This window comes from Strongylocentrotus purpuratus, unplaced genomic scaffold, assembly GCF_000002235.5.
Source record: "Strongylocentrotus purpuratus isolate Spur 01 unplaced genomic scaffold, Spur_5.0 spur5_scaffold_12, whole genome shotgun sequence".
Taxonomy (NCBI): domain Eukaryota; kingdom Metazoa; phylum Echinodermata; class Echinoidea; order Camarodonta; family Strongylocentrotidae; genus Strongylocentrotus; species Strongylocentrotus purpuratus.
Window position 1 is genome coordinate 33,324,328 of NW_022145597.1, and position 26,238 is coordinate 33,350,565.

General features: G+C 38.0%; 2 protein-coding genes across 2 annotated transcripts; both read left to right on the forward strand.

The window, feature by feature from the left end:
* The first annotated feature begins 130 nt into the window (after positions 1–130).
* LOC577816 (beta-1 adrenergic receptor) lies at positions 131–8,399 on the forward strand. The gene is made up of 2 exons (XM_003723579.3): positions 131–668; positions 4,810–8,399. Exon 2 carries the CDS (start codon positions 4,933–4,935, stop codon positions 6,085–6,087), a length of 1,155 nt encoding a protein of 384 aa, XP_003723627.2. The 5' UTR covers positions 131–668; positions 4,810–4,932; the 3' UTR covers positions 6,088–8,399.
* A 5,650-nt stretch (positions 8,400–14,049) lies between these two features.
* Positions 14,050–26,238, forward strand: LOC577878. Its single transcript, XM_030982477.1, has 7 exons — positions 14,050–14,189; positions 15,543–15,597; positions 17,726–17,839; positions 22,038–22,124; positions 23,306–23,403; positions 23,824–23,958; positions 25,637–26,238. The coding sequence occupies exons 2-7, from the start codon at positions 15,549–15,551 to the stop codon at positions 25,847–25,849; spliced, it is 696 nt and encodes a 231-aa protein (XP_030838337.1). The 5' UTR covers positions 14,050–14,189; positions 15,543–15,548; the 3' UTR covers positions 25,850–26,238.

Below are 26,238 nucleotides of genomic sequence, written 5' to 3' on the forward strand. Positions count from 1 at the left end.
CCAGGTCATGTTTTGTGCAAAACAAAACGAAATTAAATACACTGACAAAGGAGGCTCGGCCAAAGTTCAAGTATTTCCACATTTTGGTGGGTACCAGATCAACAGCGTTTATTATTCACCCGAGGATTGTAATGAAGCAGAACTGGGTCTAAAACTTCGTATTGCTGGTCTTTACAAAGCAAACTACCAAACTGAGCATGCCACAAAACGAGCCATAAAGAATCTTATTCATAATCTGAGAAGCTATTAAAAAGGATTGGCATGCTTGTAGGAGTCCAAAGTGTTCGTATATAAACATCGAATTTCATCATGTTTTGCCTCTATGTTCCAATGCAGACTACCATTTACAGCCCTAATTGTACTTAACTGTTGGAGTTGTATCTACAATATCTTGTTACTTGTATGTTTGGGCACTGGACTGCAGTCTCTCAAAGTAGATCGAATACTAAGTTGAATTTGACTTTCATACTGCACTAAGCATCAGCTGATCAACAGTTACTCGTCATCATTGACCACCAGTCATGTTGATTACTGTGCCAAATAAGGAGTTAATTGTCGTTGATTAGGAAAGAAGTGATTAGACGGGATATAGATTCAGCGAGTTCCTTCCTTCCGACGGGGATTCGTGATTCACGGAGGAGGTATACCACGATGCACGAACGTAGGAGGTAAATGGATATGAATAATAGTTTAGTGTTTTCTGAGTATAATTGCATTAAATATATGTTTGTTAGCTTGGAAAGAAGTAGCGTACTAGGTGCAACCATTGTCTCTTTTCTGTTGTAATAGCGCTCTGATCAGTTTGTCTGTAGTAGCGCTCAATAAGAATAAATTATTATTATTATTATTATTATTATTATTGAAGGTTCACTCACGAGGCATGAATTTGACGCACCAATTTTTTGCTAGCTATGATACGAATGAACATTTTAATCATCATTATCATCATCAAGTGTCTGGTTTGTTAGAGACATTGACAGTCACGGCCCTCCAATCCTCTCTATTATCTGCCCTCCTTAAATAACTGATATTGCTGATTTAATTTTTGGTAGCCCATTTGTTCAGGTTTTACAGATTATGTTAGGCGTTGCCTTCCCCTGCTTCTCTTTCCTGCAATCTTCCCTGTTAATATTGTTTTCCCCATCAATTATCCTTTCTGTATGATTATGTGACCAACAAATTGCATTGGCCTCTTTCTTATTGTGTTGATGAGTGATGATTTTACTCTTTCTTTTCTGAAAACTTCTTCATTTAGTTATCTTCTCTGTCCATGATATATTCATGATCTTTCTCAAGAACCAGGCCTCTGTATATAGCCTCTAATCTTCTTTCAACTTTCTTAAATTTCAAGCTCTCCGTTTATGTTCAGCCACCCCCCCCCCCCCCCCTCTCTCTCTCTCTCTCTCTCTCTCTCCCTCCCTCCCTCTCTCTCTCTCTCTCTTCTCTTCTCTATTTCTCCCTCTCTCTCTCTCTCTCTCTCTCTCTCTCAGCCTCTCTCTTTCAGTCCGTTTACTCCTCTTTGATACCCATTTGCTACCCGTCAATGAGGGGAAAGTGCTTCATATACGTCACTAACCATAATAATTCCAATGTATGTGATTCCAGACTATACATGCTGCTATATGGTTACAATCCATTGGCTAAAGGTACCCCTATTCATAAGAAGCATAGTATCCGATGTCCTTGCTTTCACGCATATACTGTCCATTAAGTTTATGAGGGGGAATACTCGGGGATGGATGGATCAGGGACACATCCCTGGATGGATCATGTAATGGCTGATCACATATCCAAAAGGGTACCCTCGTAATTTCATAGAGAGAATTTAATGTCAACAATAAACGATATTCCTATTTACATATGTCGAAGTCATACCAGTGAGAAGAAGAAAAAACCCACCCGTCCCACACACACACACAAAATCCTTTTCATTAATTTTAAAATCCATTAGTAACGTCCCAAGCATGCCTATATTATATATTGACTTCATTCCTAATTAAAGGTCCTGTCCCTGCGCTATAGAATTTTAGTCCTGTATTCATGATATACCTTTAATTATTCTATCTAGTATGTCTTTACTAAAAAATAAAAGTGATTGAATTGTGCAAACGTTAATCTTAAATCGCTAGTAAAAGTTAAAAGTAAAAATGTGTTAAACAGAATCTTTCTCTCTCTCCCTCTCCTCCCACTCTCTCTCTCTCTCTCTCTCTCTCTGTCCCTACCTTCACCCGTCTTTCTCGCTCTCTCTTTATTTGTATATGTTTCCCCCTTCCAAAGCAACCCTTTATTATGCGATATCAAACATGGAAATATACAACCACAATACAATCATGCAAAAGTTGATATTGACATCTCTTCTCTAAACTTAAATGCAAGAAAAGCTTATACATGACAAGCAAATGTCAATCATGTAACGGGTTCTATTCAAATTGCTGTTCATTCATATGGCAAAATGTGATTTATTACTTGATTTTTTTTCTTTTCTCCTTTCTTTTCTGTGTTTTTATTTGTCATTGTGGCGACCTTGAGTGCCATTATGAGTTTTTAAAACACATTCATATGACAAAAGATGATTTTAACATGATTTTGTATTTCTTTGTTTTCTGAGTTGGTTTCTATTGGTCATTGTGGCGACCTGAAGTATCATTAAAACCTAAAACACATTTAGACTTCAAATGATCCCTAGATTGTACCTGCTGTATTGCTTATTGGCAGAAAATAGAGGAACCCTGTAGTATTTATTAGTAACGTTTTTATTTATTAATATAGGTTTTCCCGGCCAATTTCGTCAAAGCAGCAATCAACTTCATTAACGTGCATTCATGTTCGAGCAAATTTTCTCCACTCGTTGCTCCCCTGTTTCATATTAAAACTTGTTGCATTCAATTTCGTTTCGAGTCACTGAATTTTCTAAACATGCACATTCAAATTAAAGCTTGATTCAGTCAATTTGGAAATGCGTAAGGGTCATTCAATTTCGCCAATGTTGAGTGGAAGGAGAATTCTTCGGCGAATTGCGGTTTCATTTTCGTCTACGGGCAACCTCTTTCGCAATCGGGTCATTCAAATTAAAACTAGACTTCATAATTATAGTATGAGGCTCGACATTTATTCGGATATTCAGTATTTCATGTTCATTTATTTATTCTTTTTCTCTATGATCTTTTCTGACATGATTTCCCATTATATAATCTTCTTATTTGTCTGATATATTTATATTGCATTTTATGTTTATCTTTCTTTAGACATTCTTTATTTTTGTTGAAACATCTCTTTATTCATATCTTCATATTTTTCATTATAGAGGTCTTAGAGGTTATTTTTTAAATGGTTTGTTTTTATCAATCTTGATTGATTAGATGACCTTTCTTTTTTCCACTTAGCATCTTTTCTTTATTCATCATTGTATTTTGTTTCCATCATGTCCATGTCTATTAAAGCTAAACTCTACCTCTGTCCAGGATCTGTTTGTATATAGCTTGTGCTTGGAAGAGAAGTCACAAATTGTGCACTTTCTCTGGGGACAGTTACCTATGTAATGACACATATCCACTAACGAATACGCACGTCAGTCATCCAATTAAGCTTTGCATAAAATTATTCAAACAGAAGTATATTAAGACTTAGTGACAAATTCATCAAATGAAAAGCAATGCACAAATGTCACATATGTATGCCTAATCACGAAATTGAATGCACGAATACATACCACCGTCTGTCCGGCGCGAATTTGAATGCTCTTTGCACGCTTTTCTAAATTGAATGCTCGTTTTGCACGTCTCATTGACAAGAGTATGAAATCGCATGCTACTGATGCTACTAAATCAAATTGAATGACGCAATTACCTTTTTAAATGTTGATCCACATAGTCATTCAATTTCGCACGAACTTGAATGAACGTAACGTTAATTCGGATGCTAAGTTTACGAAGTTGGGCGGGAAAACCTATATTATTATTAATTCACCATAACCCAATTTGTTCAACTGTCAAAGTTGTGTCATATTTTCTTCCACAAGTGTTATCGTTTTTTGTTTTATCCGCTCAGAGTCAATCTTCCACCTCCAAACAGCACCATTTCCTGTGGCTGTATACTAACCCACAATAAGGCGGAAAGAAGGCATATGACATGACCTCGGTCTTTACCGTTTATACACTCCCCCACTAAACCAACCCTCTCGATCCCAAACGAATACTAACACGGACTGTATAACGATGACTTCAGGAGGACAGGAATGAAAGGGTTTTAAAAGGTGTCTTATCACACGTTATCTAGGATGGAAAAAAATCGTCATTGTCCTTTCTAATGTGTGACATATAAACCAAGTTGACGTTGTACAAGAATATTGAGTGACGCGAGCTTGGTAGTCAGTTGTGTTTCGCATTCTTAAAAGCCCGCTCTTTTCTCGTCAACCCGCATTTTGCACACCCGACACCGATCTTAAAATATCGCGAGTTTAACCCAACCTGGCTCTTGAATAGCATACGTCTCCTTGGTATTCGGATCAAAAATGGATCATTCATAATCGCATTTATGACCTTTATATAGGAGGAATGATTGATGGAGAAATTGATACCATAGGATTTTACTGTGATTTTTTGTACTCGATATTTCATACAGAAACTTTATAGCTCACAGATGCTTTGGATTTTGACAGTGACTTGTTAACATGATTTGCGTGTACGTGTTTTATTTATCGTTCAACTGCTCTAACATGTGTTTTTAATTAGACCATGGACGCATAAAAGATCTACAGCGACATTGAGGCCGGTAATGCAACCCTTTCTGTTATCTGTTTCACTTTCACAGAACAATGTCGCTCTGAAAAAGGCCAGAGAATTGGATCCTACACACTTTTCGCAAGTTTGTCAAATTGAAGCCTTTTGAGCAGAACTCATAATACTGGACGATTTGATAGATCTTTAAGCCACCATGGATAACATGACAGTATCCACAGCCGTCGGACACACACCAACCGAGATAGTGCACACGTTGAGTGCTAACGACATCGTATCCATAGTGGTGTACGTGGTCATTGGTACTTTCGGCATCATAGGAAACACGCTCGTCATGATCGTATTCGGGTTGCTAACACAGAAGAAAAGTCAGGTGAATATGTTCATATTCGACCAGGCTCTCATTGACGGGTGCACGTCTGTTTTGCTGATCCTATTCGGGGTCGTCAACGTGTTCAGACCAAGAATCATGGCCTACGAAGAGGACCTCGATGACGGTGCTGGCAACGATACATCTGGCGTCACGGGACATTTCATCCACCTTTCGCCATCGACGGCGGAGTTTTTATGTCGATTCTGGTGGTCGCGGTTCTTCCTCTTCGCTAGTTTTGCGATCTCGACATGGAACTTGACGGTGATGTCGATTGAGCGATACTGGGCAGTGCTTCATCCGATGACGTACTCACGAAACTTCAGCAGGCGACGAGCCTTGATCATGATGCTTCTGATTTGGCTCATTGCTCCTATCATGCAATATGTCCCAACAATTTTCCAGTGGACATGCGGCCCTGGCTCTTGTGTCTTTGAGGCATCGTGGTCCAAAGCTGCAGGAATCGTCCTAGGAGTGTCTCTGTTCATCTGGGAGCTCGTCCTCCCTGTCTGCATCATGGCCTTTGTCTATTACAATATCATCACCGAGATGAGGAAAAAGAAAATCGCATTGCAGCAGAAGAAGAAAAAGTTGGTGGACCCACCAAGTGCCACAAGTACACCTACCAGGATGCCAAACAGAGGAGCATCTAAGATCGTACATCCCTCCAGGAATATCACCATGACGCTCTGTATCCTCTTCGCCGTCTACACCATATGCTGGACCCCAAACCAAATCACCTTCCTACAGTTCAACTTCGGAGGACCTTTGAACTTTACAGGAGCCTGGTATCACATCACAGTGACCTTAGCGTTCTTGAACTGTTGCGTGAACCCCTTCATCTATGCTCTTAGATTACAAAAGTTCAAAAAGGGCATGGCCATGCTGATGCAAGGACGATGGCATCGCAGGTCACGGGAAAGCAGAGCAAAAATCACGGAATCGACCAGTTTTAATGGTCTGGACTCACATACTGTGTAATTTTATTTTTGACAGAAGTATAATACTGTATATTTATAGTAAGATTTGATCTTCAACCAATTGTTTTTGAGGAAATATGTATGTGTTTGTATTATTAAAACGATGGCACAGACTTTAGAAGAAAGAAAAAAACCTATGGTAATTTCCAGAGCCTTGTCCGTCACATTATGACATGTGCGAATAACACAATGGCCGCGTATTATATAATCTTAACATGATATCAATGGGATACAATATTGCCCCCGAGTTTATTTACTAGAAAGTAATTGCGATTGTGTTTATATTGTTGTTTTAAATTCCTTTTCATCTCCTATATCATGCCTCTACAACTTAGTCTGCTTAGATTGTTCCTCGTTTTCTTGAAAAGTAACAATTAGTATTAATGCCTTTTCCACTGATTGTGGTTGATTACCCCTCGCCCCTCAAAATGATCTGCCTGCAAATTTCGATTTGTTTTTTCCTTCGATTATTGTGTAGGTGAGATGAGCCTCTTGGGGTTATATATAACTCGTTTGGTATAACACCCCACCCCCTTACAAAATGTTGTTGTTAGTATGTTTAGAGTGGCGGTTGAGGGATATATGAAACGAACTAACTCCATAAAAGCCGAAAATAGACATTGTAAATAAATGATCCTTGGAAACTGAACTAGTCATTTATATGTCATTGCAATATCTTTCATTTGTATTTATGTATGTAGAAGAGATATTGTTTTGTTAAATTTCTATCAAAAGAGTAGGCTACTATCAACAAATGTTGGATTCTGGTAAAGAAAACAACAACGAAAATGCGTTGCAATTTCCATTTTGCATTTAATTACTATCATAACTTCTTATTGTGTAAGTTCGTACTATTATGGGTGTGCCACGTCTGGTAACCAGAGTAACGGTTAAATTCACTCTAATGGAACACAATGCATCAAATATTTAGCGAATTTGGTAATAAATTCTGCCAAGAACAGGAAATAATCTCACTTCTCATTGTCGAAGGCTCTCAAAATATTTCGAAGCTATACCTGACATTTTATTCTAATCCTATATCGTGACAACGATAGTAATACGAGAGTACACTAAACCTTGGTTGACAAAAACAAATGTGTGGGGTTTCAGTTTGGAATTCCATTGAAAATGAATCGTGACTGTTATTTGATATTCCCTGCTACAGAAAAAATGTTAATTTGTCTTAAAATATCTGACGTCAATATATGCCCTGCCAATGAAAAGGGGAAAATTTTCCTTAAAATAGCTGACGTATTGCTCTGCTGAACAAAGGGATCATTTTCCTAGAAATATCTGACGTCTATGCCCTGCTATTGAAAACTGGATAATTTGCCTTAAAATATCTGACGTCCTTCAAAAGCTTTAGATTTCCGGGTACCACCAGAACTAAGTTGTTATTTTTTCGAATTGTTTTGCTCTAAACACTTGTTTGTTAATTTTCTTTGCCAAGCATGTAAACTGGTCTAGTTCAAAATGAAGATATCCCCCCCCCCCCCCTTAATTGCGACAAGAATTTTGTCTATATTGTTCATACTCACCATTTGTGTACCCTCATAGACGTGAATATCTGTATTTATACACAGGTATATTTATCATTTATCAAGAGGATACTTGTCTCGTACTCTTGCAAATTTGATAAATGAAATTTAAGTTTCTTATCATTGTCATTAATACTCAGTTGGTTATTTGTGATAATGTCCCACCTAAATTTTTAGATTATCTGTTTTATTATGCTACTGTCTTTGTCCTGAAATGCACAAAAGAAGAATGTGGCCCATTTTTCAAATCTTAGAAAAGACAACTGGAAATGAAATCATAATTTTGCTGTTGGTTTATCAGAGATTGTTCATACTCTTCCCCCTCCCTAAGATGAATCTTAGGTCCGTCCCTGCACGAGTCAATTTAATTAAAATATAGGCATAATTGAAATTGTAGTATTTTCCTAAAACCGTAAAAATTGAAAATGGATTATTAATCAAATCTTTGTGGCGAAGGAAGTAACCAGGTCCGCTTCTTCTTGAATCATCCAATAACCACAATTAAATCCGGTTCTGTCAAACAACATCTTTATGATTGAACATATTTTCTAAGTGTTTCTCAATTAATTGGGCACTGCTAGTTGTAAACTGCTCATGCATAATGAGGACGGGACACGGTTTTTATCCGTATCACTATGCCCCCCCCCCCCCCCAAAAGAAAGAAAAAGAAACTATTTGACAATGTTGTAAATTCTCGTTTGATTGAATTAAAAAAGCGGATCCAGGGGTGAAGGGGCCCCTTGGGGAAATATTAAATGATAATGACCTATTCAAATGTCTTTTATCGTGTTCTTTACTATCTAAATGATAGTAAAGAACACGATAATTCTGACTTTGGTTCTTTACTATCTAAATGATAATTCTGACTTTGGTATTTTGATGAATATGTAAATAAAACTGATCCCACGCTTTGAAATGTAGTTAATATTGTTTGTGGTATAGAACTAATTCACACTTATCCCTTTCTTCCTTCTCTCTCACTTTAAACCACCCCTTCCTCTCTCTCTCTCTCTCTCTCTCTCTCTATTTCTCTCTCTTTGTCTCTCCCTTCTCTTTCGACTCTCTCCGTCCCTCTCTTTTTTTCTCTCTCTCTTTCTCTCTCTCTCTCTCTCTCTCCCCACCCCCCCCCCCAAAAAAAAAATATATATCTTCAGAATTCTTTCATAAATAAAAATCGTACGAATACTTCCACATGCACTGCTATGCAGCTTTTAACTCCATAAGTGGAATCTTAAACAAAAGGAGGGACAAAATACCCCCTCCCTCCATTTGCCACTGTTGTGTGTGTAGAAAATGAATGCAACACTTCCAAGCCCCCCCCCCCCCCCCCCCCATCTGAAGATTTTTTTGGTGGGTCTGGTGGGGTACTGACATAATTCGTGGAGAGAAGAGATACTGTATATTGACATGTCCTTAACTAATGTGTGAAAGGACATCCTATGTGAAAGTATTCTTGTAATAATTGTTATAAAGCACGAGGATGAATACAATATGGGACATGCTACCATACAGGTGAAGGATATAATGCTGGTATATTATGTTATACAATATTGAAGGTGGACATCGAATACATTGAGTAGTAGCTTACACATTACACCATTTCTAATTCAAAGAACATCTCGCAGTAAACTCAAAACGACTTGTTATAAAAAGTAACAGAAAAACGTCATAAAAACAATAGACTTGACTTTCATGAGACCGCCCCCCCCCCCGAAGAATTAAAATGGCGACAAAAAACTGCTCAAAAATTGATCCAAAACGTGCATATTTGTCTGGAAATATGTACAGATTGTTGGTAAAAATAAAGGGGAAAAAAATCAAAAAGATAATATATCAATTTCGAAAAAACAAGGGTTTGGGGTGGTATAGTTACCGCCATGCACCCTGGCCCCTATACGCAGATATTATCGGCGCCCTTTTCGCGTCCCTGGTATTGCCGGATGGTGATGTCAAATCGGGGTCATTTATTAGAAACATCAGCGCTGAAAACAACCACTCTTGTCTAAACACACTTAAATAATATGCCAGCCAAAAACAATATGAATGAGACATGTATTATAAACATTGAACAAATGGTTGGTGTTCAATTTTCAACATGTACACCTTTGTTCATTTTCACATATTCGAATTTTGCCACATCATATTTACAAAAAAAAAAAAAAAAATCTTCGACAATGCTACCCCCGATAACCAGGCACGTAGCCACCGGTGGGGCACGGGGGGCACGTGCCCCCAACAAAATTCCAGGATCGGTTGAACTTTTTAGACCCCTTTTTTTTTTTACCTCGATCGATAACATGTACCCCCCCCCCCCCCCCCCCCCAAAAAAAAAAAAAAAAAAAAAAAAACATCAAACTCTGGCTACGTGCCTGCTGACAACCACTGGCTACGTGCCTGCTGACAACCACTGGCTACGTGCCTGCTGACAACCACTACAAACTGAAAACACTTTTTTGTAGCGATAATAATTGCACCGGTCTTTATTTTGTCAAAGGGTATAAGGTTACGATTCGTGTTGTAACTGAATAGTCTTGTTCAGACGGGGATTTGCTAGTCGGCGTAAGTTAATCCCTGCAGCAGTAAATACCTCATATATATTTCACTTACACCATTTATAGTTGTCGACACGCTCTTACTTGGACCTTCCACCGACCAGCGTAACTTACGGAAGTGGTGGAGCCCGCAACTAGTTGACCTCAACCCGCTAAACCGTGCGAAATAGGCTTATTTGCATTTCCGATTGTAACAAACAACCCTCTTGAAAGGAGATACTCCGAGTCCCGGGTGTAATTTGCCACTCTCCACCCAGGTGACAGGGCACCGTTGCAGAAAACTTACCATTGATGGCAACTACCATGGCAACAGGGCTCAACAGCCAATCAAAATCAAGGTTTCCATGGTAGTTCCATTAGTGGCAAAGTTACCATTGATGCTTGAGTGCTAGTCATTTGGCGGGTCGGCTATAACCGATCCCCGACACGGCACTAATGTTCTTTGGCAAGGCATTAATCTACATTTTCCACACTCGACCCAGGTGATGTTAATGGGTACCTGGCAGGATTTAATTCCTTAAAATTCTAGAGCGCTTTAATGGCAGCTACGCTAAAGTCGGGTAATGAATAATTTGTGCGCCTCGGAATAGAATTGTGTATAGACGGCGCTATATGAATGCCTTTTATTTTATTTAACCTGCTAGGGTAATAATGTGATGAGAGAGGCGGAAATGAGTGCTATAATGTAAGAACCCATTATTATTATTATGACGCGGTGTTGCCTAGAAAATACATTCCGCTTCCCTGTCAAAGACCCCCCAAGACCTTGACTCCGTTTTATTTCTGGATACGCAACAGATTTCAAACATCTGAAGTATTATGACAAGGATCTGTTGGCTTCCTGCTTTGGCAGACGATAGGAAATTTTACCATTGCCAACCGCTTCCGCATCCCGGTAATATATTGCGCCAAGGCAATTGTTTTCCTTGTTATTATGTCGATCTTAAACTAGTGACAATCACCAATCACCTGAAAATCATGAAAATATCGGATTGCATTGAAAATAGTATGTACATGATAGTACCTAAATCCTATAATGTTTTCAATCTGTTGTCGTAATTGTGTAATAAATCTACTTGTTTTCTGCAGAATATGGGTCATTTTGAAATCTTCAAACAGTCATTTCTTACCATGGTTACACCCCGGGAAAACAATGTTTGTAAATATGAGGCAACCAAGGGACCTGCGGCTTTAAAGCCCCACTGCAATAGCTACTTGCGCCCTCTATATGGCAAACAATGCCTAATAGGTGACTATCGGTTCCCCATGGTCCCCTTTTTCTTATGTTAAAGATACTATGTCCCTTTTGCAGCCAACATCAAATTGTGTAGAACTTTGCAGGAATTATGAATATGTAATGTATCATCCTATCTGTGAAATTTAAACGTTAGCAGTGTCCTAATATTCAAATTATGCAAGGAAAACCGTTTACTTGCTAGACTGCACTGTCAGACACTATTGAGTGACTGACTGGCTTTTTTTCTTCTTTTGTAATAACATACATAAAATGAGCTATAAAGGGTACATGAGCATTTGTCTACATCAATAACCCACTTCGGTCTTGTAAAGGCCAAAATTAAACTGATTGAATCTTTGCGCAGCATAAAACGTACGACCGTTCGGTACAATGGTCTGAAAATCAGACTATTACTTACTGGCTCTATAGCTCTTAAGTCGATTTGACAACTAAAAGTCGTTATTTTTCCACTTAAAGACATTTTCAAGCCCCCCCCCCCCTTTTTTTTTAATTTTTTTTAGGGAAGTCCTAAATTGAAATTACCTTTCAAATGCCGTTGGAATTTAACCTTTTCATTTTTTTGGCCTGCAAATGGGACATAGTACCTTTAATTGAGAGCTTATTATTTTGATGAGAGAACCACCTGTCATTGACCATGCATGGAGGTTAATCCCTCTTGGCCAAACTAGCGCAGAGGGGTTTTAATGTCACATCCAGTTCACTTGGCTAGTGAGGGTTATTATCCCATGCATGCAAGGATCATCAGTGCATTGATATGGCTCGAACCCAGGACCTGTTGTCACTGTTAAATGACCACTGCTCGTATGACTATTGTCATCCCGACAATAGTTTTGTTTTTCTTTCCCTTTCCTTTACTCTTCCTCAATTTCTCCTAACGCCCATAAGGGAATTCTCTTGACATTAGAACATATCAACAAACTTTTCTGTAAGGCTATTACATGGTGTAAAGGGAACATCTACAATAATATTTCTGACTACTTTGCTGAAAATACCAATTTTGTTATGACGTCCACCACCCTGATTAGAATATTTCATCAATTAAAGAAAAACTAGGAAGAAAAAAATTAGGACATTACTAAGAAGGTCTAACCATGGGTCAATAACTCGGTGGTCAGAGACTGCAGGAAGTTTGGAAACTGACATAAGGATTTTTATACAAAAACTATTGAGGATATAATGAATTAAAGAAAAACTAGGAAGAAAAAAATTAGGACATTACTAAGAAGGTCTAACCATGGGTCAATAACTCGGTGGTCAGAGACTGCAGGAAGTTTGGAAACTGACATAAGGATTTTTATACAAAAACTATTGAGGATATAATGAATTAGAAAGAAAATTTAGAGACATGATTGTTCAAATAAAGAAGAAATTATGAAGGAATGCTCGAGGAATTGCATGGATAAAAAGGTTGATTGCCATTCGTTCTTCAGCCGATGAACATTTTTTTATCCAAAACAATAGATCCTCGCCTCCGATCACAAACTGGTAGACAAAAGAATAACAGAGGGGGCGCAAGCAAATCCTGTCACACTTTGATACATAAATAGTTAATTTTCAATAATTCGTATTGCTGTTTGAATACCCCAGAATCCATGATTGATTTTAAAGGGATTCTTCAAAGATGACGTCATATCATTTTCATAATCCATAACAATAATCATGTTCTCATCACCTTTGGAGATGAATATTCAAAAGGTATTTTGAAAGGCTAAACATTCTTTACTTTTCCTGAAAAATTCGACTAAAACTGTAAATCGTCATTTAGATTTATGCAGGTCATTGGGTCAATCATTTCCTAAAGTCAAAGCTTCTGTTCGTTTTTACTTTCTGTTGACATGAATGGAAGTATAAGATTCAAAATGCAGCAGAAGAGAGAACACGTTCTTATCTTCTCGTATGTGTGTTCAGGAAGGGCCTACAGTTTCCTGAAGTTTAGTTTCGTTTATAATTAGTTTGGTTACCTACCTACATGTAGAGTGAAACTTTATACGTCTCCCCCCCCCCCCACACACACACACATTTTGGAAGTCTTGTTTTTCGTATTTTTTAAAGCATTATATTCAAGTTTTAAGTATCAAGTTTATTTGTCTTCCAGTAATCAGTGGCGGATCCAGGGGGGCCCGCCCCCCCCCCCTTGAGAAAAAAAAATCATGTAAAAACACGTGATTTTTTACCTTTTGGCGCCAGGGGGGAGGGGTACAAATTTCGAGGACCAAAAAAAAATGTGTTCACTACCCCCCCCCCCCCCCCCCCTCCCACTGAGCGACTTTTCGGCCGGCGCGATTTTCAAATTTTCGGGAGCAAAAAAAAAAAAAAGTTGGGCCCCCTCCTCTAAGAAATCCTGGATCCGCGCCTGCCAGAAATCATATGTAACAAAATATAATGAGTATAATCATAACAGTTGTAACAATGTATTCTACTCCTTTCCGGTCTTTACATAGGTTAGAACAAAGAAGAAAATTGGTAAAAATTCCAACCCCTGAATGAAACATCCTAGACGGGTCTGTATTGATGAAAGAAATTAAAAAAATAGTAATACTTGGCCTAATAATAAACTTCGTCGGGGCGAATCACTGAGGGACAAACATTGTCCGTTACAACGCACAGAGGGCGGCAAATAAATTTGACTGAAATTAGTGTGTTGACCTTCGCTTCGTGTATACGGAAACATGGATGCCATCTGAGCCGACGTACGTCCAAAAACCAAACAATACCAGATCGATCAACATTACACCCCTTAAATAGCTAATCAAAGGTAAGATTAACCATCCTCTTCTTTTTGTATCATATGTGCTACAATAAGCTATGCATTAGTTTTCATATCCTATCTCCAAACCCCATGGAATATTGATGTAAACCTATCTGATTGTTTGTAGTTTTGACATTCTCTTTCACTGGTCTTTGCCTGTGTGCTGTGACTGTGTGCTGCGCCTGCTGCTAATGTGTTGTGCAGTTACCAGTTGAATCATGAATGGACGTGTGTCACTGTGCATTCAATAATTCAGCATTTCATTATGTCCGAATTCCCTGGTCAAATTTGGAGCAATATCATTCACTATCCAAGCATTATTGAGCTTAAGACAAAATGTGATGCAATGATAAATTCAGAAAATACAGGATGACCACTCCAGCAGAGCCTCCCTACACATTGAGCGCTGTAAAGTGTAATCTCAATCTGTATGAAAAATGAAGGCTGACCAAAGTTTGGGGACATTTTTAGAACATATTACAAAATGTGATATTCGATCTATGATTTCTCATATTCTACACAAATTTATTAATTTCATTTATTACCAAATCGACGGCAAAGTTTTTTACTACAAATTGGTTCAACTAGAAAATTTATATTCGAAGGATTTCAGAGATAGACTATCACGATCTAAAAATTTGATGTCCGATCGCGCGTGCACGCTGCATCAAAAAAAGTCTTAAAAACAACGAGACCTAACTTCACGCATGGGAGTTTACAACTGATTAATACAAAAATGCGATCCATCAAAAATAAGGTAAATAAATAATTTGCAAAGCAAGATATCATACAATCACAGCAGTACCACTTTTACTTACAATTTTGAGGATATCTGGTCTCAAATGATGATTTCCAGAAGCTTATCGGTAAGTTGATAATTTTTCGGAACAGATACAAAAGACTGCATAATTTGCCAATTTTTTTTCAATATTTTCACAATTTCACACCCAATTCCAAAGAAAATTGGAGGTACACAGAGTTTGTACCTTAAATATGATGAAAATGTGAATTTTTAAAACTGAAGTAAAATACTTGACAAGTTTTAAGGATGCTGCAAAAAATATTTAGAGAAGTAGGGTGTCTGATTGCACACCCGATGTTGTGTGCTAAAATCCTTCATGCATGCCTAACATCTGTGCCAAGTGTAGTTCTGTAAACATAATGTAATGTAAACATGTTATGGTTATGTCATTCAAATGTATTTAACGGGTATGTATGAAATTACATGCTTTTAATTGATATATTTTTACAAATGTTTTATACAAAGATGGAATCTAAATAAATTGAATTGAATTGATCCAACAAGGTTGTACTTTCACTTGTGCATTGATCAGTACGTTATATCTTTTCTTTTGTCAGGACCAGATGAATCCTGCATATCAAGTCAACTTGCCGCCCGGGTACCCTCAATCAGGTAGGTGATGATTCAACAATTCATCCTTTGTTTGGTGCTAGAAGGGTTTTAACTCGTATACCTTAAAGTCCATCTGCACTAGGTCGGCCAGGAGGGATTAGACCTCCCTGCAGGGTAACTGACAGGTGGTTATGTCATCAAATCAGCTCTCAGTTTTCAGAAAAAGGGGACCATGGGAGACCAATGGTCACCGATAAGGCATTGTTTGCTACATGTATATGGAGGGCGCAAGAAGCTATAAGTAGTGCAGTGGGGTTTTAAAGGTAATACACAGTTATGTTAATATCTCAACAGGCTTGGATTATGAAATTTAAAATTTGCATTACCATTAGGGCTGTGCACAACAGTGTAATGAGGTACCCGAGTACACTCCCAGGCTCACAGGCGAATACTCGAATATTCGGACGCCATGTTTTTTTATAATTTTTTTGAATTTTTTTGAATTTTTTTGAATTTTTTTGAATTTTTTTGAATTTTTTTGAATTTTTTTTATTTTTTTTATTTTTGGATTTTTTTTTATTTTTTTTCTTGTTTTGCCACTACCATACCACTCGGCAGTATCTCAGGTCCCTCACTGAAATCGTATGCAACTTTACTTTGAGTTGCAGTTGAAGGCGCCGATTTAATAAGAATAATAACAGTAAACAATGCTGTTTTAAAAACCAAAGATGGCAGAATAATCCATTTTCCTCCAAGTCCAAACAGAAATCTGGACATTTGGTCCCAGTTTCTGAAAGGTGAGTTTGACAGTGTTTGAGTTGGGAAACATTTTTACCGACGGTACCATGCCAGCGGACGCCGCTCTCCCTGGCACGGGTAAGCGTCGGCCTGGACATTTTTTTTTTTTTTTTTTTTTTTTTTTTTTTTGCGGCCGAATATTCGGGTACAAGAAATCGTACCCGAGTAGTTGTCAACCGTGCGGGTACTCGAGCATTCGACTACCCGTCGCAGCCTTAATTACCATAGTGAAACCTAGCGTTAGAATTATAAGCAACTTTGATAAAATGGGCTCTAAAATACTAAGGATTTTGAGAAATTAACATATCAAAATTATTGATGCTCCCAAATTTCAAATAGCGCTTTCGGCCATACAGTGGTACATGTAGCTGCAACTATGAAAATCTTGGAATTTGCAGTTCTGATATATCATTTCCTAATGGGAATAGAAAATCAGTCAATTTTAGTCAAGAAACATTGTTTTGAAGGTAAGGTAATGTCAATCTTGAGAGGGAGCTATACAGCATAAAGAGTTTATTATTCACAGTTTCATCACTTCAGACTCGATTTCAACCGCGACAACGATCATTGAATATTGTAGGATGATCCGCAATATGCTTCCAATATATTCATGACCCCATACCAAAACTTTGTATTACCTTTAAGACAAGAGTTAATGCCCTTCTGGCTCTGAACAAGTGATATTCAATTCTCATCATCTCACATACATGTTTCTGTTTGGAGCCAGAAGGGCATTAATTCATAAACTTTAACACAGAGTTAATGCCCTTTTGGTTCTGAATAGACAATATTCTAAATATTTTGAATTTAGAATTATCTATAGTACAGGCAAATTATTGATGTTTCTGCCAACAGCACACAGGTGATAGAATTTAGTGCTTGCATACTTTATGACAAATGTTGACAAAACGACAAGACCTGTTTGAAGTATGCCCGACCATGCGGCCCAGAATGTAGTCAAATACTATTAAATAGGCCTCTTTAATAGCCTTAGCTATAGAATACAGTATTTTTATTGATTGTGTGAACTGATCTATTTTCTCAGTTTGGGCTATCCTATTAACTCCACCTTTAATAAGTAGATCAATAATATTGTCATTACCATATGACCAAACTTATGCAATTATCTTCTCTCCATGGAATTATGTTTGATGATTTATGACATTTTTTTAAATTTTTTTTTCTTGGTTTATTGAAGCCACTATGGTCCATGTACACTAATTATTGTTCGTTGACCATGTTGTTTGTATAATTTTAACATAAATGCGATGCCTTTTTTTGGTGTATTTTTAAATGTGTTTGGAAGTTGTGAGCATTTCAGCCATTGGCTGCTAATTGCGATTTGTATTCAGTGTTGGTAATCAGTGTTCATTCATTATCATTTCTGCAGGAATACCATCCGATACGAGAAATGTACCAATGCAAGGTGTAATGCCACCCCTGGCCTACTCACCTGCACTCTACACTGCTGTTAACCCCACGCTCAATCAACATGGCTCTATCAGTATGTATCACTACATATAATCATTCTTTGTTAGGCCAATTCTCTGCAATATGTCCTCTACGACAGATACGTTGTGATCTTTTAGATCCCTTGTTGGCCATACATTGCGAGACAAAGGAATATCACTAGTGATATTATTTTCGATGTGGTCTTTGTTCCACATTTTTTCATCCAGAGTAAAGAACCTGTTGATACAACCATCAAATAATTTTTTTTAATTTTTTTTAATAGTATTTTTGCCATTAGTCATGGTCATGCCAGGAGACTTTCATTCATTGAATTAAATATATGAATATAATCTCATGTCGTGTGGGACTCGTTGGTAGTTGTGGAGATGTTGTGGTCGGGTGAATCCATCACTGTGGATCACATGGTCCCGGTTGGAATCCCTGACATGGCACCAATATCCTTAAGCAAGAAATGTATTACTTTACCTTTGCCATATTCCACATAGGTGAGGTAAAGTTGTGCCCGGTATGAAGAAATTCCTGTATGCTACTGTAGCCGAGAAACTGTAGAGAGCATTATTATGGCAGCTCGGCTAGAGCTGGGGAAATAATATGATTGCATAGGCTTACGGGAGAACAATATAATAACTGATTAGGCTACCCTGGGTAAACAAAGCAGTAAGTAAATATTATAAATGTCACAGTTGGGAGGTCGATTCCTCAATGTAGCTTTATGGTGTTAAACATCATTCCCTTTTTAACTGGTAACTGTTTACTAACCCTTCCACTAACCCTTCAATTATTTTTCTTAAATTCATCTCCCGAAGTTTTTGTGGAAATCAGTTTGCCAATTGATTAAAATTTGTGTACATGTTGACAAATTTTAAAAGATTTCCAAGGCTTTGTTGACCTATCAATACTTTACTAAGCAAGGTGGATAACAGTAGGTATCACAGAAGAGCTGCGTTGAGTGGGGACACACAGAGCTCAACCACGCAAATTCTCTCTTTGTGAAGGAAGATTTTCATATCATGGAAAAAATAAATATTATAAAATTATATGTCTCTCGAAAGCTCAGGATTCTGTCTTTCATGTCATGTCATTTTCATCAAAATCCATTAATTACTTACGACACAGTTGCTTGAGATTTACCCTCTAATTCGTACGGTCTCACTTCGTTTGTCGCCATTTTTTTTTGACGGCCGATTTGTATCCCTAGTTTTAGCTCAATTCGCTTGAACGCCATTCGTCTTTGAGTTTTAAAAATCCACTGGTTGGAAAGAGCACATCTTAAGCTTTATTTTCATATAAAAACTGATGGGAGTATGTTTCAAAAAGATCGTGAAAAATCATAGTGAAAAGTTTAAAACAATTTTTCTATATCAGAAAAACATACTTTTAATTCAATTTTGATACGAGAAGAAAGAGAATTTACTGGAGAATACGATCATGTAAATATTAAGAATGACCGCTAAATGGCGCTAGAGCGCGAATCCGGTTAGTACAGCTTTACTCTGTGTATAATACGCACTGAGCAAAAGTGACTAAAGCGAGCAAGCCCCCAGCTTCGCACGCGGACCCGACGGGAAACGTGGCGGCCACGTGTCGCATCACCGCACCCGCCGCTTGCCGTCCCATCAAGATCCGAAACGGAGCATGAATCTGAGGCTTCAAATATCGAAACTGAGGCAGGATTTGCAGCATTTGGCGAACAAATTAGTAAATACATATATATTTCGACGGAATTATTATGCTATCGTAACCTAAACAGATTTTAAAGCGATCACAAGACCAATAATACATGTTTGTGTTTTTCCACTCGCAATTTTTCTCACACGTCATGCGAGTTAACTTTGAATTTCAAAGTGACTTTTTAAGAAATTCAAGAACAAACTTCTGTAATCTTTGTCAATTTATAGAGTGAAAATTTAATCAAATTTTGTCAGAAAAAAAATATTTTGTGTGTTTCAATCTACATCAAATAACTGTAATGACGGCTTTTCTGATCTTTGGATAATAATTATTAAATTCCAATTAAATTCAGGCAGTGTCTTTTCAGTAATCATATCTGATTGATGCACGTCTGTATGAAAACCCAACGACACACACACACACACTCGGTGATAGCTCGGCGGCCGTGCACCGCCCATACTGGTGTCTCTATTCTCATGTTGTGATTGCGAACCCACGCTTGTTTTCCCAGAGTTTTTAAATTTAAGATCGTGGATTCAATTTATGAATTTCAATTAAAAGGGATTTGTTTTTATTTTTGTTTATATAGTAAATAAGTTAGGTAGGCCTAGGGGGGAGGGAGGGGGTGGGGGGGGGGGGGGGGGGGGTAAGAGGACATTTTTTTTTTTTTTTGGTCTAAAAAAAATCATAACGACTCAGCCAACCGCTGAATAAGCGGGGGGGGGGGGGGGGGGATAAGAGGGCACTTTTTTTTTTGGGGGGGGGGTCAAGAAATTTTGTAATTTTCTCCGTTGGGGGGGGGGGGCCCTCTGGATCCGCCACTGCCATACTTTCTATTGATGTGCCAAAATTCATTCCCCTACCATTAACGGTTTTCAATTTAGGCAGACTTGAAAACACAAAAAAAAGCTTAAGGGTGCTTTAAAATATGAAGTTCTAAGAGTTTAGAGCCTTTTTTAAATGCCATTTAAAATTAATTTAAATGGATTTGATGGTCCAAACTTACAGAAATGATTAAGCTATATACATACCCTAGATATGCCGAAATTCAGCCCCACTTCATAGACACTCTTAAATCTAGCCATGTTTCAAAACCCATGAAAACTTGTTCCGGCGACGCAAAAATAGCCATATTTTGTCACACGCATCAAAATGGGCTTCATTTAATTATTTGAAAAATTCCACAAAAAAAATATTTGTCTAAAGAACCTGGAAAAAAATAGGCATGTAGAAATCCATACAGAGAACAGATTTCTTGAAAAGAAAGGTGATTCATCAATTAATTACAAAATTATGTCACCTTGAAAATGGCTAATTGTCAGTTATAGCCTAATTACGCAAAATTTGACCATTTCGTCTCTTATGTAAGTGGCCGTATTTTCAAAAGTACTAATTCAAATTTGACAAATGAGGTATCAAAACTCCTCTTTCCATGTGCTCTAAAATGAAATGGGCAGGGGAAATGAAATGTAGATACTTTCAAACTTTAGCTGTGATACCTAATAACAGGGAAACAGAGTATCTTGTTACCAAGTTGTATTAGTACTAAGAATCATGAATTCTAATCTGCTGTAGTCTGCAAATATTATTTTCACTGCAGGAGAGATTGCGATGAACATGTACTTTAAATATTAAAGGCATCGTTTAACAATGTTAAATCTGAGATGCATGGCCCTACATGTACATGTTATCAGTGTCTGTGATGTGGTTAACATTGAAGCCCTAAAAAAAAATGCGCTTCAAAATGATTATGAAGTGCCTCAAAATAGTAAAAAAATCTTTGAGCGACAGGTTTTACACATTTCCCCCATACACATTTCCCCCATACACATGTCCCCCATACACATGTCCCCCATACACATTTCCCCCAATAGACTGTAGTGTTATGAAAACCGTCAGGAAAACGCAAAATTTGGTTTCAATTTCCAATCATAAATATCCTGATAATCAGACAGGCGAATCGGCTTGTAAAAGTTCCTGACTGACCTAAACGTTTATAATTATGCAGCATGAGCTAAATCTAGGATTTTTTTTCAGAATCTGAGACAAAGTTACCCAATCCCTTTAAAGTAAATATTGGGCTGTATTGACATATTTTTTGACAGGGAGAATATGTTTTACCTACATCTCGTTAATTAAAGATAAAGACCAATTCTGGTAATGCGATTGCATTGTGAAAGAAACGTTGTGGAATCGATCAGAAAAGGTTGATCATCTAGCATATAGGTGTGTACTGCAAGGTTCTGGAATCATCAAAATGATAAGAAATTTTGGCCCTGTCTTGGTAAAGTTACAAGCACTGTACACAGAAAGATGTGTATGGGACTACGCGACACGTGCGTGATATCTGTCAGGTCCAAATAGATATAATAATTTACCAAATATATCAATTAGTAGGTGGTTTCTTGGCAAAATTTGTATTATCACGTATTAGTCAAAACATATTCTTTTACATGATTGGTAATAAAAGCTTCCATTTCATTTTTTGAGAGGGGAACGTTTCCAAAACTGATCTTTACCTTTAACGTGCATTCTCTCCATGAATGATCTTTGTTTAGCTGGTGCGAATGGTCCTGCAGGAGCTGGTGGAGGTCTACTCTATGAAAGCAGTGCATCTCCATTGATGCGGTCATATGGAAAAGGAAGTGAGTTAATATCCGGACACCTACCCCCTGGACATCCACCCCAAGTCAACTACCCCCTAGGACAACTATCCCCTGGACAACAACCCCCTTGGATAGTTGTCTAGATGGTAGTTGTCTGGGGGGTAGTTGTCCTAGGGGGTAGTTGTCCTAGAGGGTGTTTACCCTAGGAGTAGTTGTCTCGGGGGGGGGGGGGGGTAGTCCTAGGGGGTAGTTGTCCTTAGGGGGTAGTTGACTGGGGGTGGTTGTCCTAGGGGATAGTTGTCCGGGGGTAGTCGTCCTAGAGAGTGGTTGCCCTAGGGGTAGTTGTCGGGGGGGGGGGGTGGTAGTCGTCCTAGGGGGTAGTCGACTGGGGTGGTTATTCGGGGGATGGACGTCCAAGGGGTAGGTGTCCTAGAACCAATATCTTCATCATGATATCAAGTTTATTTTAACTGGATGACTTCTGAATTCTTTAATTTTCATAAGATTGATACAGGGAGTGCACAGTTCATGTAGGAAATACCGGTAGGTTAATAATAGCAGCAATATGAGAGATACAGTTTGAGTTTGGTAAACATTTACAGAAAATCTGATATTAGTATAAAAAGAATTATAAAGCTTAAAATTGTCATCAATTCAAATTAGTAACTATGATTTTCTTTGTAAGCACCTCTTCTATAAGCTTATTTTAGATCATGAATTTCTGTTTCCTTGTCTTGTAGTGAAGGAATAGATCTCATGTGTAAAGGGAGTTTGCAAAAACATTCATCCAGTAGTATATCTAGGGTATAGGGGAAATCTTTTTCCTCCAAAAATATTCTAATCTTTAGCATATCCCGTTATACATATTGGATTTTCATATTAAATCATCTATTGAAGATTTATGTAGAGGTTATTGATAATAATAATAATACATTTATAGAGCACAGAACTATCCAACATTAAGTTTATATTCTACTGCGCTACAAGAGCTCCTGATATGCTTAAATTTACAGTTAATTAAAAAGATGTGTTTTCAGTTTTTATTTAAAGATATTTACAGATGGTGATTTCCTGACTTCAAATGGCAAGTTAGTCCAGAGTTTTGGGGCTGCACAAGCAAATGCTTGATCACCTAGCATTATTTTTGTTTGGTGTTCTCTGTTCTCTCCACTTTGTTTGTGTAATGATGAAGTGTATTTCTTTTTGTACTACGCCCTCAGGTCCGTACGTACTGCCAGCGACTCACACCTCCTATTCCACTGGATTGAATACATCTCCTGCCCACACACAGTCGGCATATACACATTCACTCTCACAGGTAAATGGGCAAATTGGCAATATTTCTAGTATAAAATCTTAACCTGTTAACTCCTGAATTTCTCTCATTGCCATTGGCTTAATACATACACCACCTGGTTCCAGGAAGCAATGGATTTAATTCCCCTTTTTCTTCTCCTCTTTCATTTTAATGCCTTTAGAGTTGAGTTAAAGTTCAGGCCTGATAAAAACCTGATTTAAATTTGTTTCCTGAGACCAATATTTGACTATCAGTCGTCCTTTGTCTTCAGACATGAAATAGCCCCTGAAATGCCCAAAAGAGCCCCCGAAAATCAGAATCAGAATCAGAAAATCATGGAGTTCAAGGCAAAACAAATTTTAGAATGTTTTTTTCATGTAGGCAAGGTTGAAAAGTAGCCCCCCAAAAATAAATATTAATTTTTTTCCTTTTTGTCTACAGTCTAGTGGAGGTACGTTATATAGTGCACAGTCTGCCTACCCTCCGGGGCTGATACCAGGCCTAGCGCCACCAACTAACTTACTCCAAGCTCAACAACAACAACAGAGGCAACTCTATCTACAAAGCACGGCTCAGGTATGGTCTTAGCCGCCAACTTGGTTGCGCAATAGTATATTCAACAGTTAGTCAGAAATGTGATTGATATTTTGATTTAAATGATAAACCATTTTCAGCCTTAAGTATTCCTGTGATGTACATTCTGCACATCTCTTTGACATTGGTGTGAAATTCCATTTAGATGGGTCCTGGTGGATAATGAAGAGGGGTTTCAAATTGACGCCCTCCCCACTCAGTTTACAATTAACTTTGTAGGTGTCTGAAAAGGTGTAATCTGAATAAAGCCTGGCTAGACTTACATCCCTGTCTGAGTGGGTGGAATGATGGGGCTGTTTAATAAGCCAGTTCATAGTTGCAGTCTGAGCATGAGCAGATAAGGTCATTGCAGACCACACTGTAAAATACACGCAGAGGAAATACTGGATATTGTATTGAAATTACCGACCAATTCTTCGCACACGTACGGTATCCTCGATCGCTCAAACCATTTTTTAACATGTGAACCTATGGGTATTTCACCAAGACTGAACTATTTTCCCAGTAACCATGGTAACTGGGATTTTAGAACCATTTTTTAGAACTATTACATGGGTTTGGAATTTTACTGGGAATTTGACAGGAATTAAAGTTTATGAATGCAATTTTGACCAATCAGATGGCTGGATTCCTTAAGTGAGGTATATAATTGTTTTTATACGCTCAAGGGAAGGTTACAATTGGGCTATTGCCCTCGGCACGCCTCAGGCAATAGCTCAATTCTAACCTTCCCTTGAGCGTATAAAAACAACTATTTCTCTCAAAGCTACTATACTATTCAATGAGAGAGGGTAATATTCTGATTGCCTTGGAGCTACATGTAAGCTATTTTGAAAAAATTCTTATAAATCAAGTGTTATCAGTCACACAATCATTCTGACATTGGATTGTATCGCAACCAGCACTTAACCATGTCAACAAGACATTGATTACATAATGATTATTATTATTATTATTCATGTACTGAGAGTCAGAGATGCATTAACTCATATCCAGAGCTGCCAACCATTCTGTTTTTGCCGGAATTACTCTGTTTTTCCTCTAAATTACGGTATTACGCTTTTTCTTCTTTTTTTTTTCTTTTTCTTTTACATACTGCACGTCAAACAACTGCCCTAAAATAATCACAGATTCAATAGAACACTAATTTTAGAACATACTTGAAGAGAAAAATATTCTCAAAAAGAATGATATGCCGATAATACCAAAACAACCACACAAAAAATACCTGCTTGTATGGAAGAAACAGCATGATGAATGAGTATCTCTACATTGGAAGTGTGTCGCGCGTGGTTGTAAGTTTCGTTTTTATGAATTCCTTTTTTTGCTTGAAATTCCTTTTTTTTTTGCCATCATGATTCCTTTTTTGGGTCGCCCAAGGTTGGCAGCTCTGCATATCTTATTAGATATGTTACAATTCTCTTATAGCTCTTAACAGATGTACAATCAAACCTGCTTTAGCAAACACTTGAATAGAAAGATCGCCTGCCTACAGAGACCAAATATTTTGTTTCCCTTGAAAATGGTTTCTCATTGAAACATGTACTAAAGGAACCTTTCTACAAAGACCACCTTTTGTGTTTCCCTTGGGCGGTCTCTATAGACAGGTTTGACTGTAGTTGTAATGTAAGACCATTTCTTGTTTTCTCATCTCCTTCAGCCGGGCATGAACCCTGCACTTGGAATGAACCCAGCAGCAGCTGCGGCCTTAGCTGCTCGACAATCACCTGTACAAGGTATGCCAGTCAACCAGGCCCAACACTACCAGTACGCCATGATGTCAGCCCCGCCCGCTGGTAGCGTGTACCCCAACCCTACCTATTACCCCTCCTATGGTCCTGTCTACCACCAGAACAATGGGGCGATACCATAGTCTAGGAGGGATGAGAAGGGGACCAAGGTGGAAGTAAGGGTGTAAGAGGAGGAGACATGGGTAGCTGACTGCTTAGAGGGTGAGAGAGAATGAGAGAGAGAGAGCGTGAGAGAGAATATTTATGACCGAGTGAATGTATTAATGAGTGAGAGAATGATGGGTAATATATCATAGATTCAAAAGTGAGAGAGAGAGAGAGTGAGTGACACATGGTGTCTCATTCTTATTTGGTTTGAAGATAGAGACCATTTTGCTGATAAGTATCATGGATGTCTTTAGATAAAGCATTGTCATCATGTTTCACCAAGGAAGTGCCAAATAGGTTTCGCTTCCAAAAAAAGAAAAAAAATCATTGAAAATAAAAGAAAACAAGAAAAAAATTCCCATAA